This window comes from Larus michahellis, unplaced genomic scaffold (genome assembly GCF_964199755.1).
Source record: "Larus michahellis unplaced genomic scaffold, bLarMic1.1 SCAFFOLD_408, whole genome shotgun sequence".
NCBI lineage: Eukaryota > Metazoa > Chordata > Aves > Charadriiformes > Laridae > Larus > Larus michahellis.
The window spans coordinates 43,439-54,403 of record NW_027436184.1 but is presented as its reverse complement, the minus strand read 5'-3'; the positions used below and the strand labels follow the sequence as shown (position 1 = coordinate 54,403).

At 67.7% G+C, this 10,965-nt stretch overlaps 1 protein-coding gene across 1 annotated transcript in view; it reads right to left on the bottom strand.

Moving 5' to 3' along the window:
* Nucleotides 1–1,278: 1,278 nt before the first annotated feature.
* The window catches only part of LOC141737089 (retinal guanylyl cyclase 1-like), a 51,082-nt gene continuing 41,395 nt past the window's right edge, over nt 1,279–10,965 (bottom strand). The window contains 5 exon segments of the mRNA XM_074571704.1: nt 1,279–1,332; nt 1,334–1,370; nt 3,719–3,804; nt 8,031–8,125; nt 10,167–10,265. Of these exon segments, the coding sequence (XP_074427805.1) occupies nt 1,279–1,332; nt 1,334–1,370; nt 3,719–3,804; nt 8,031–8,125; nt 10,167–10,265 (371 nt within the window).

The following is a 10,965-nucleotide window of genomic DNA, read 5'->3' as shown; positions in this document are numbered from 1 at the left end:
AAGATGGCCGCCCCCCAGGGGGTGGGTGTTTTCTCACCGGAAATCCCCGGGGGGGGGCGCGGCCCCTTTAAGAGAGGCTCCGCCTCCTTTAAGGGAGGCCACGCCCCCTTTTAAAGAGAGGCCACGCCCCCTTCCTCCTTCCCCCGCTCCCCCCCCCCCATCCTGAGCGGGTGGGCGTGGCCCGGCCCGGCGGCAGCCAATGGCGGCGCTGGCTCCTCCCCTCGCGGCTGGGCGGGGCCGTGCCTGTTGGGGGGGGGGGGGGGGGGGGGGGTCAGTCACCTTCCCAGCATGCACCGGGGGCGGCGCTCTAGGCCCCAGTGCTCTATGGCCGCCCCCCGGGGAAGGTGGGGGGGGGGGGGAGGCGCTCTGGCCGCGTCTCTATGGTGTCGCGCGAGGCCGGGGTCATAGAGCGGCGCCGGGGAGGGGCAGAGCACCCCCCCCCCCCCGAGGTGGTGGTTGGGGGGGGGGGGGGGGGCGGGGTTGGTCTAGCCCAACTCTATGGTTTGGAGGACTTTGGGACCGTAGAGGCTTCGGAGCCTGGGTTCGAAGGGGCGGGGCCTGGTTGGGAGGGGGTGGGGCCCGTTTGGGATGGGGCGGGGCCTATTTTGGAGGGGGCGGGGCCTGGTTCGAAGAGGTGGGAGCAGGTTGGGGGGCGGGGCCAGGTTGGGAGGGGGCGGGGCCTGTTTTGAAGGGGCGGGGCCTAAGTGTGAGGGGGCGGGGCCATTTTGGAGGGGGCGGGGCCTGGTTCGAAGAGGTGGGAGCGGGTTGGGAGGGGGCGGGGCCTGGTTGGGAGGGGGCGGGGCCTGATTTGAAGGGGCGGGGCCTGGACTGGAGGCGGCGGAGCCTGGTTTGAAGGGGCGGGGCCCGTTTGGGATGGGGCGTGGCCTATTTTGGAGGGGGCGGGGCCTGGTTTGAAGAGGTGGGAGCAGGTTGGGAGGGGGCGGGGCCCATTTTGAAGAGGCGGGGACTATTTTGGAGGGGGCGGGCCAGATTTGAAGGGCGGGGCCTGGTTGGGAGGGGGCGGGGCCTATTTTGGAGGGGGCAGAGCCAGATTTGAAGGGCGGGCCTGTTTTGGAGAGGCGGGCCCTGGTTGGGAGGGGGCGGAGCCTGTTTGGGGGGGCGGGGCCTGGTTCGAAGGGGCGGGGCTGGGTGGGGAGGGGGCGGGGTTTGCCACTGGAGGGGGTTGCGGCGGGGGGCGTGGCTTGGCGGGGAAGGGGGCGTGGGCTTGGCGGGGAGGGGGCGTGGCTTGGCGGGGAAGGGGGCGTGGCTTACCGAGGCCTATTTAAGCACCTGCCCCGGCCGGGCCTTTTCCAGTTTCTTCCTCCTCTCCGGGCGGGATCTCGTCCAGGCTGATGCCGTGGTTGCTGGCCCTGTGGGGCAGGAGGTGGGGCAGGGGGTGGGGCAGGAGGTTGTGGGGGCGGGGGGGGGGTGGGGTGGGGAAGATACGAGGGTCCGGGATTTGGGGGGGGGGGAGGGGACACGGACACGGGGGTCCCATCCCCGGCCTCGCCCCATGGGATTTGGGGACACACACACACACACCCCCCTCCCCTCCATGGGACCTAGGGACACCCCCCCCCACCCCAGCCCCCTCCATGGACCCCCCCCCAGCCCACACCACCCACCCCCCCCCCCCCCCCCACAGGACCCAGGGACCCCCCCCCCAGCGCCCCCAAAGGGGACCCAGGCATCTGTCGTCCCCCCCGTGGGGCCCAGCGACCCCCTTATAGACCCCCCCATGGGACCCAGAGACCCCCCCAGCCCCCCCAAAGCGGACATAGGCGTCTGCCCCCCCTTATGGGACCCAGGGACCCCCCCAGCCCCCCAAGAGGGGACCCAGGCACTTTCCCCCCCTTCCATGGGACCCAGAGACCCCCCCAGCCCCCCAAAAGGGGACCCAGGCATCTGTCCCCCCACATGGGACCCAGAGACCCCCTTAGGGACCCCCCCATGAGAAGGGGACCCAGGCACTTTCCCCCCCCTTTATGGGACCCCGGGACCCCCCCCAGCCCCCCAAGAGGGGACCCAGGCATCCGCCCCCCCGTATGGGACCCAGAGACCCCTTTATAGACCCCCCCATGGGACTCAGGGACCCACCCCCAGCCCCCCAAAAGGGGACCCAGGCATCTGCCCCCCCCTTATGGGACCCAGGGACCCCCCCAGCCCCCCCAGATGGGACCCAGGTGTCCGCCCCCCACTTATGGGACCCAGAGACCCCCTCAGGGACCCCCGAGACGCAGAGACCTCCCCCCCAGGCCCCCCCAAAGGGGACCCAGGCGTCTGCCCCCCCTTATGGTACCCAGGGATCCCCTTATAGATCCCCCCATGAGACCCAGAGACCCCCCCCAGCCCCCCAAAAAGGGGACCCAGGCACTTTCCCCCCCCTTCCATGGGACCCAGAGACCCCCCCTAGGCCCCCAAAGGGGACCCAGGTGTCCACCCCCCCTTATGAGACCCAGAGACCCCCCCAGCCCCCCAAAAGGGGGACCCAGGCATCTGCCCCCCCCTTATGGGACCCAGGGACCCCCTTATAGACCCCCCCATGGGACCCAGAGACCCCCCCCAGCCCCCCCAAAGGGGACCCAGGCACCTTCCTCCCCCCTCCATGGGACCCAGAGACCCTCCCGAGCCCCCCAAAAGGGGACCCAGGCACTTTCCCCCCCCTTCCATGGGACTCAGAGACCCCCCCAGCCCCCCAAGAGGGGACCCAGGCACTTTCCCCCCCCTTCCATGGGACCCAGAGACCCCCCCCAGCCCCCCAAAAGGGGACCCAGGCATCTGTCCCCCCCCCCATGGGACCCAGAGACCCCCCCAGCCCCCCCCAAAGGGGACCCAGGCACCTTCCCCCCTGTTCCATGGGATCCAGGGACCCTCCCGAGCCCCCCAAAAGGGGACCCAGGCATCTGCCCCCCCTTATGGGACCCAGAAACCCCCCCAGCCCCCCCAGATGGGACCCAGGTGTCCGCCCCCCATTTATGGGACCCAGAGACCCCCTCAGGGACCCCCCCGTGGGACCCAGAGACCCCCCCAGCCCCCCAAGAGGGCACCCAGGCACTTCCCCCCCCTTCCATGAGACCCAGAGACCCCCCCTAGGCCCCCAAAGGGGACCCAGGTGTCCACCCCCCCTTATGAGACCCAGAGACCCCCCCAGCCCCCCCATGGGACTCAGGGACCCACCCCCAGCCCCCCAAAAGGGGGACCCAGGCATCTGCCCCCCCCTTATGGGACCCAGGGACCCCCTTATAGACCCCCCCATGGGACTCAGAGACCCCCCCCAGCCCCCCAAAAGGGGACCCAGGCATCTGTCCCCCCACATGGGACCCAGAGACCCCCTTAGGGACCCCCCCATGAGACCCAGAGACCCCCCCCAGCCCCCCAAGAGGGGACCCAGGCACTTTCCCCCCCCTTTATGGGACCCCGGGACCCCCCCAGCCCCCCAAGAGGGGACCCAGGCATCCGCCCCCCCGTATGGGACCCAGGGACCCCCTTATAGACCCCCCCATGGGACCCAGAGACCCCCCCCAGCCCCCCAAAAGGGGACCCAGGCATCTGTCCCCCCACATGGGACCCAGAGACCCCCTTAGGGACCCCCCCAATGAGACCCAGAGACCCCCCGCAACCCCCCAAAAGGGGACCCAGGCGTCTGCCCCCCCCCCCCCGCCATGGGACCCAGCACCCCCCCCGCCCCCAAAGTGGGGGTCGCAGACGTGGGGCTCACCCGGGCAGCAGGTCGGGGGGGGTGGGGATGGGTTTGGTGAAGCCCTCGCGTCCCACCAGCCAGTAGGTGTCCTCCACACCCTTCCCCTGGGGGGGGGCAGAAAGGGGGCAATTAGGGGGCAGTGGGGGCAATTGGGGGGGCCGATGGGGGCAATTAAGGGGTAGTAAGGGGGCAATAGGGGGAATGAGGGGGCGTTGGGGGGCAGAAAGGGGGCAAAAGGGGGGCATTGGGGGGCAATAAGGGGGCAATTAGAGGGTAGCGGGGGCAATTAAGGGGGCAATTAAAGGGGTAATGGGGGCAATAAGGGGAGAATAGGGGGAATAAAGGGGCGTTCGGGGGCAATAAGGGGCCAATAGGGGCAATAAGGAAGCATTGGGGGGCAATGAGGGGGCCCTTGGGGCAATAAGGGGGCAATAAAAGGTCAGTGGGGGCAATTAAGGGGGTAATGGGGGCAATTAAAGGGGCAATGAGGGCAACTAAGGGGGTAAGGGGGGCAATAAAGGGGTAATAAGGGGGCATTGGGGGGCAGAAAGGGGGCAATGAGGGGGCGATGGGGGCAATTAGGGGGTGATGGGGGCAATTAAGGGGTAGTAAGGGGGCAATAGGGGGGATGAGGGGGCGTTGGGGGGCAGAAAGGGGGCAATAGGGGGTAATGGGGGGCGATAAGGGGGCAATAAGAGGGTAGCCGGGGCAATTAAGGGGGCAAGGGGGGCATTGGGGGGCAATAAGGGGAGAATAGGGGCAATAAGGAAGCATTGGGTGGCAATGAGAGGGCCCTTGGGGCAATAAGGGGGCAATAAGAAGTCAGTGGGGGCAATTAAGGGGGTAATGGGGGCAATTAAGGGCCAGTGGGGGCAATTAAGGGGGTAATGGGGGCAATTAAAGGGGCAATGAGGGCAACTAAAGGGGTAAGGGGGGCAATAAAGGGGTAATAAGGGGGGAATAAGGGGGCATTTGGGGGCACAAAGGGGACAATGAGGGGGCAGAAAGGGGGCAATTAGGGGGCGATGGGGGCAATTGGGGGCCGATGGGGGCAATTAAGGGGTAGTACAGGGGCAATAGGGGGGATGAGGGGGCGTTGGGGGGCAGAAAGGGGGCAAAAGGGGGGCATTGGGGGGCGATAAGGGGGCAATTAGAGGGTAGCGGGGGCAATTAAAGGGGCAATAGGGGCATTTAAGGAGGCACTGGGGGCAATAAGGGGAGAATAGGGGGAATAAAGGGGCGTTCGGGGGCAATAAGGGGCCAATAGGGGCAATAAGGAAGCATTGGGGGGCAATGAGGGGGCCCTTGGGGCAATAAGGGGGCAATAAAAGGTCAGTGGGGGCAATTAAGGGGGTAATGGGGGCAATTAAAGGGGCAATGAGGGCAACTAAGGGGGTAAGGGGGGCAATAAAGGGGTAATAAGGGGGCATTGGGGGGCAGAAAGGGGGCAATTAGGGGGCGATGGGGGCAATTGGGGGCCGATGGGGGCAATTAAGGGGTAGTACAGGGGCAATAGGGGGGATGAGGGGGCGTTGGGGGGCAGAAAGGGGGCAAAAGGGGGGCATTGGGGGGCGATAAGGGGGCAATTAGAGGGTAGCGGGGGCAATTAAAGGGGCAATAGGGGCATTTAAGGAGGCACTGGGGGCAATAAGGGGAGAATAGGGGGAATAAAGGGGCGTTCGGGGGCAATAAGGGGCCAATAGGGGCAATAAGGAAGCATTGGGGGGCAATGAGGGGGCCCTTGGGGCAATAAGGGGGCAATAAAAGGTCAGTGGGGGCAATTAAGGGGGTAATGGGGGCAATTAAAGGGGCAATGAGGGCAACTAAGGGGGTAAGGGGGGCAATAAAGGGGTAATAAGGGGGCATTGGGGGGCAGAAAGGGGGCAATGAGGGGGCGATGGGGGCAATTGGGGGCCGATGGGGGCAATTAAGGGGTAGTACAGGGGCAATAGGGGGGATGAGGGGGCGTTGGGGGGCAGAAAGGGGGCAATAGGGGGGCACTGGGGGGCAATAAGGGGGCGTTGGGGGGCAATAAGGGGGCACTTGGGGCAATAAGGGGGCAATAAGAGGTCAGCGGGGGCAATTAAGGGGTGACGTAGAGCCACGGGGTCAATAAAGGAGCAATGGGGCACTTGGGGGTCACTTGGGGGTCACTCAGGGCACTTGGGGGGCACTTGGAAGGCATTTGGGGGTCACTTGGGGGGTCACTAAGGCCACTTGGGGGGCACTAAGGGCACTTGGGGGTCACTTGGGGGTCACTCAGGCCACCTGGGGGGCACTTGGGGGGCACTTGGGGGTCGCTAAGGGCACTTTGGGCGTCATTTGGGGGTTCCTACGGTCACTTTGGGGGCACTTGGGGGTCACTGGGGGCACTTGGGGGTCACTCGGGTCACTTGGGGGCCACTTGGGGGTCACTCAGGCCACCTGGGGGGCACTTGGGGGTCGCTAAGGGCACTTTGGGCGTCATTTGGGGGTTCCTACGGTCACTTTGGGGGCACTTGGGGGTCACTGGGGGCACTTGGGGGTCACTCGGGTCACTTGGGGGCCACTTGGGGGTCACTCAGGCCACTTGGGGGGCACTTGGGGGTCGCTAAGGGCACTTTGGGCGTCATTTGGGGGTCCCTACGGTCACTTTGGGGGCACTTGGGGGTCACTGGGGGCACTTGGGGGTCACTGAGGGCACTTGGGGATCACTTGGGGGGCACTCAGGCCACTTGGGGGGCACTTGGGGGTCACTAAGGGCACTTGGGGGGCACTTGGGGGGGCCACTAAGGGCACTTGGGGGGCACTTGGGAGGCACTTTGGGGGTCTCTAAGGCCACTTGGGGGTCACTAAGGGCACTTGCGGGTCACTAAGGTCACTTTGGGGGCACTTGGGGGGCACTAAGGGCACTTGGGGGTCACTTGGGGGGTCGCTAAGGTCACTTTGGGGGCACTTGGGGGGAACTGGGGGCACTTGGGGGTCACTGAGGGCACTTGGGGGTCACTTGGGGGTCACGAAGGGCACTTGGGGGGCACTTTGGGGGCACTTGGGGGTCACGAAGGGCACTTTGGGCGTCATTTGGGAGTCCCTACGGTCACTTTGGGGGCACTTGGGGGTCACTGGGGGCACTTGGGGGTCACTTGGGGGTCACTCAGGCCACTTGGGGGGCACTTGGGGGTCGCTAAGGGCACTTTGGGCGTCATTTGGGGGTCCCTACGGTCACTTTGGGGGCACTTGGGGGTCACTGGGGGCACTTGGGGGTCACTCGGGTCACTTGGGGGTCACTCAGGCCACTTGGGGGGCACTTGGGGGGCACTTGGGGGTCGCTAAGGGCACTTTGGGCGTCATTTGGGGGTCCCTACGGTCACTTTGGGGGCACTTGGGGGTCACTTGGGGGTCAGTGGGGGCACTTGGGGGTCACTCGGGTCACTTGGGGGGCTCTTGGGGGGCACTTGGGGGTCGCTAAGGGCACTTGGGGGGCACTTGGGGGGGCCACTAAGGGCACTTGGGGGGCACTTGGGAGGCACTTTGGGGGTCTCTAAGGCCACTTGGGGGGCACTAAGGGCACTTGGGGGTCACTTGGGGCGTCGCTAAGGTCACTTTGGGCGTCATTTGGGGGTCCCTACGGTCACTTTGGGGGCACTTGGGGGTCACTGGGGGCACTTGGGGGTCACTCAGGCCACTTGGGGGGCACTTGGGGGTCGCTAAGGGCACTTTGGGCGTCATTTGGGGGTCCCTACGGTCACTTTGGGGGCACTTGGGGGTCACTGGGGGCACTTGGGGGGCACTCGGGTCACTTGGGGGGCACTTGGGGGGCACTCAGGCCACTTGGGGGGCACTTGGGGGTCACTCAGGCGTCACTCAGGCCACTTGGGGGGCACTTGGGGGTCGCTAAGGGCACTTTGGGCGTCATTTGGGGGTCCCTACGGTCACTTTGGGGGCACTTGGGGGTCACTGGGGGCACTTGGGGGTCACTCGGGTCACTTGGGGGTCACTCAGGCCACTTGGGGGGCACTTGGGGGTCACTTGGGGGGCACTCAGGCCACTTGGGGGGCACTTGGGGGTCGCTAAGGGCACTTTGGGCGTCATTTGGGGGTCCCTACGGTCACTTTGGGGGCACTTGGGGGTCACTGGGGGCACTTGGGGGTCACTCGGGTCACTTGGGGGTCACTCAGGCCACTTGGGGGGCACTTGGGGGGCACTTGGGGGTCACTCAGGCCACTTGGGGGGCACTTGGGGGTCGCTAAGGGCACTTTGGGCGTCATTTGGGGGTCCCTACTGTCACTTTGGGGGCACTTGGGGGGCACTTGTGGGGCACTGGGGGCACTTGGGGGGCGCCGGGGGTCACCTTGAGCTCGGTCTTGCCCCGAATGTCCAGCTTGAAGCCCTCCTGCAGGGCCAGCAGAATGGCCACCGTGCGGGCGTTGACGTGGATGCGGTACGCTGCGGGGACACCCCGTCACCCCCCGCGCCCCACGGCGCCCCACGGCGGGGGGACCCCCGGGACGCGCGGCGGGGACATGTGTGGGGCGGGGACACGGGTTGGGGTGGGGGGGGGGGGGGACACGTGCGTTGGAGACCCGTGGGTCAGGGAGACGCGTGGGGCGGGGACACGCGTGTCGGGGACATGTGGGGCAGGGAGACGTGTGGGTCGAGACCAGGTGGGTTGGGGACGTGTGTGGGGCGGGGACACACGTGTTGGGGACGTGTGGGGCGGGGACACGTGTGGGTCGAGACCAGGTGTGTTGGGGACACGTGTGGGGCGGGGACATGTGTGGGGCGGGGTCAGGGGTGGGGATGGGGACACGTGGGGTGGGGACACCAGGTGAGACCCGTGTTGGGGACACGTGTGGGGCGGGGACACGCGTGTTGGGGACCTGGGGGTCGGGGACACATGTGGGGCGGGGACACGTCTGGGTCAGGGACATGTGTGGGGCAGGGACACGCGTGTTGGGGATCTGTGGGGCAGGGACACGTGTGGGGCAGGGACACGCGTGTTGGGGATCTGTGGGACAGGGACACGTGTGGGTCAGGGACACGTGTGGGGTGGGGACACATGGGTTGGGGACACATGTGGGGCGGGGCCAGGTGTGTTGGGGACATGTGGGTCAGGGCCACGTGTGGGTCAGGGCCACGTGTGGGTCAGGGACACATGTGTGTTGGGGACCCGTGGGTGGGGGACACGTGTGGGTCAGGGCCATGTGTGGGGTGGGGGGCATGTGTGGGTCGGGGACCCGTGGGTCGGGGACACGTGTGGGTCAGGGATATGTGTGGGGTGGGGGACACATGTGGGTCGGGGCCAGGTGTGTTGGGGACGTGTGGGTCAGGGACACGTGTGGGGTGGGGACCTGTGGGTGGGGGACACGTGTGGGGTGGGGACACACGTGTTGGGGATGTGTGGGTCAGGGCCACGTGTGGGGCGGGGACACATGGGTGGGGGACACCTGTGGGTCAGGGCCATGTGTGGGGTGGGGGACATGTGTGGGGCGGGGCCAGGTGTGTTGGGGATCTGTGGGTCAGGGCCACGTGTGGGTCAGGGCCATGTGTGGGTCAGGGCCATGTGTGGGTCAGGGAGATGTGTGTGTTGGGGACCCGTGGGTGGGGGACACGTGTGGGGCAGGGACACGTGTGGGGTGGGGGACCCGTGTGGGTGGGGGACGTGTGTGGGGCGGGGACATGTGTGTTGGGGATCTGTGGGTCAGGGACACGTGTGGGTCAGGGACACGTGTGTGTTGGGGACACGTGGGTTGGGGACACGTGTGGGGCAGGGACACGTGTGGGGTGGGGGACACGTGTGGGGCGGGGACATGCGTGTGGGGGATGTGTGGGTCAGGCCCACGTGTGGGTCAGGGCCATGTGTGGGTCAGGGACACATGTGGGGCGGGGAAACGTGTGGGGTGGGGGACATGTGTGGGGCGGGGCCAGGCGTGTTGGGGATGGGGGTGGGGATGGGGACACGTGTGTTGGGGACGTGTGGGTCAGGGACATGTGTGGGGCAGGGACATGTGTGGGTCAGGGACATGTGTGTGTTGGGGACGTGTGGGTCAGGGACACGTGTGGGTCGGGGACACGTGTGGGTCAGGGCCATGTGTGGGTCGGGGCCACGTGTGGGTCAGGGCCACGTGTGGGGCGGGGACACGTGTGGGTCAGGGCCACGTGTGGGGCGGGGACACGTGTGGGTCAGGGCCATGTGTGGGGCGGGGGACATGTGTGGGGCGGGGCCAGGCGTGTTGGGGACGGGGGCGGGGATGGGGACAGGCGTGTGGGGGACGTGTGGGTCAGGGCCATGTGTGGGTCAGGGCCAGGTGTGGGTCAGGGCCAGGCGTGTTGGGGACCCGTGTGGGGACGGGGGCACCGGGTGAGACCCGTGTTGGGGGGCGGGGGGGTGGGGATGGGGACGCGGGGGTGGGGCGGGGCGTGGGGCAGGCTGTGGGGCAGGCTGTGGGGCGGGCTGTGGGGCGGGCTGTGGGGCGGGGGGACTCACGCAGGCCGGTGGACTCCATGCGGGACGCGGTGTTGACGGTGTCCCCGAAGAGGCAGTACCGCGGCATGGTCAGCCCCACCACCCCCGCCACGCACGGGCCTGCGGGGGGCGTGGCCACGGGGGGGCGTGGTCAAGGGGGCGTGGCCACGGAGGGGGCGTGGTCAAAGGGGGGCGTGGTCAAAGGGGGTGGGGGCGGGGGGGTGTCTGTGGGCAATGGGCGGCCACCGAAGGGCAGGTGAGGGATGGGGGGGGCGTGGCCACGGAGGGGGCGTGGTAAAGGGGGGGCGTGGTCAAGGGGGGCGTGGTCAAAGGGAGGGTGGGGGTGTCTGTGGGCAATGGGCAGCCACTGAAGGGGGAGGGATGGCGGGGGGGCGTGGCCAAGGGGGGGCGTGGTCATGAATGGGGGCGTGGTCACGGGGTGGGCGTGGTCACGGGGTGGGCGTGGTCACGGAGGGGGCGTGGTCAAAGGGGGGGCGTGGGGGGTGTGTGGGCAATGGGCGGCTGCAGAAGGGTGGGGGGAGGGATGACGGCGTGGCCAAGGGGGCGTGGTCACGGAGGGGGCGTGGTCACGGAGGGGGCGTGGTCACGGAGGGGGCGTGGTCAAAGGGGGGCGTGGTCAAAGGGGGTGGGGGCGGGGGGGTGTCTGTGGGCAATGGGCAGCCACTGAAGGGCAGGTGAGGGATGGGGGGGGCGTGGCCACGAAGGGGGCGTGGTCAAAGGGGGGCGTGGTCAAAGGGGTGGGTGTGGGGGGGTGGGCAATGGGCGGCTGCCGAAGGGCAGGGGGAGAGACGGCGGGGGG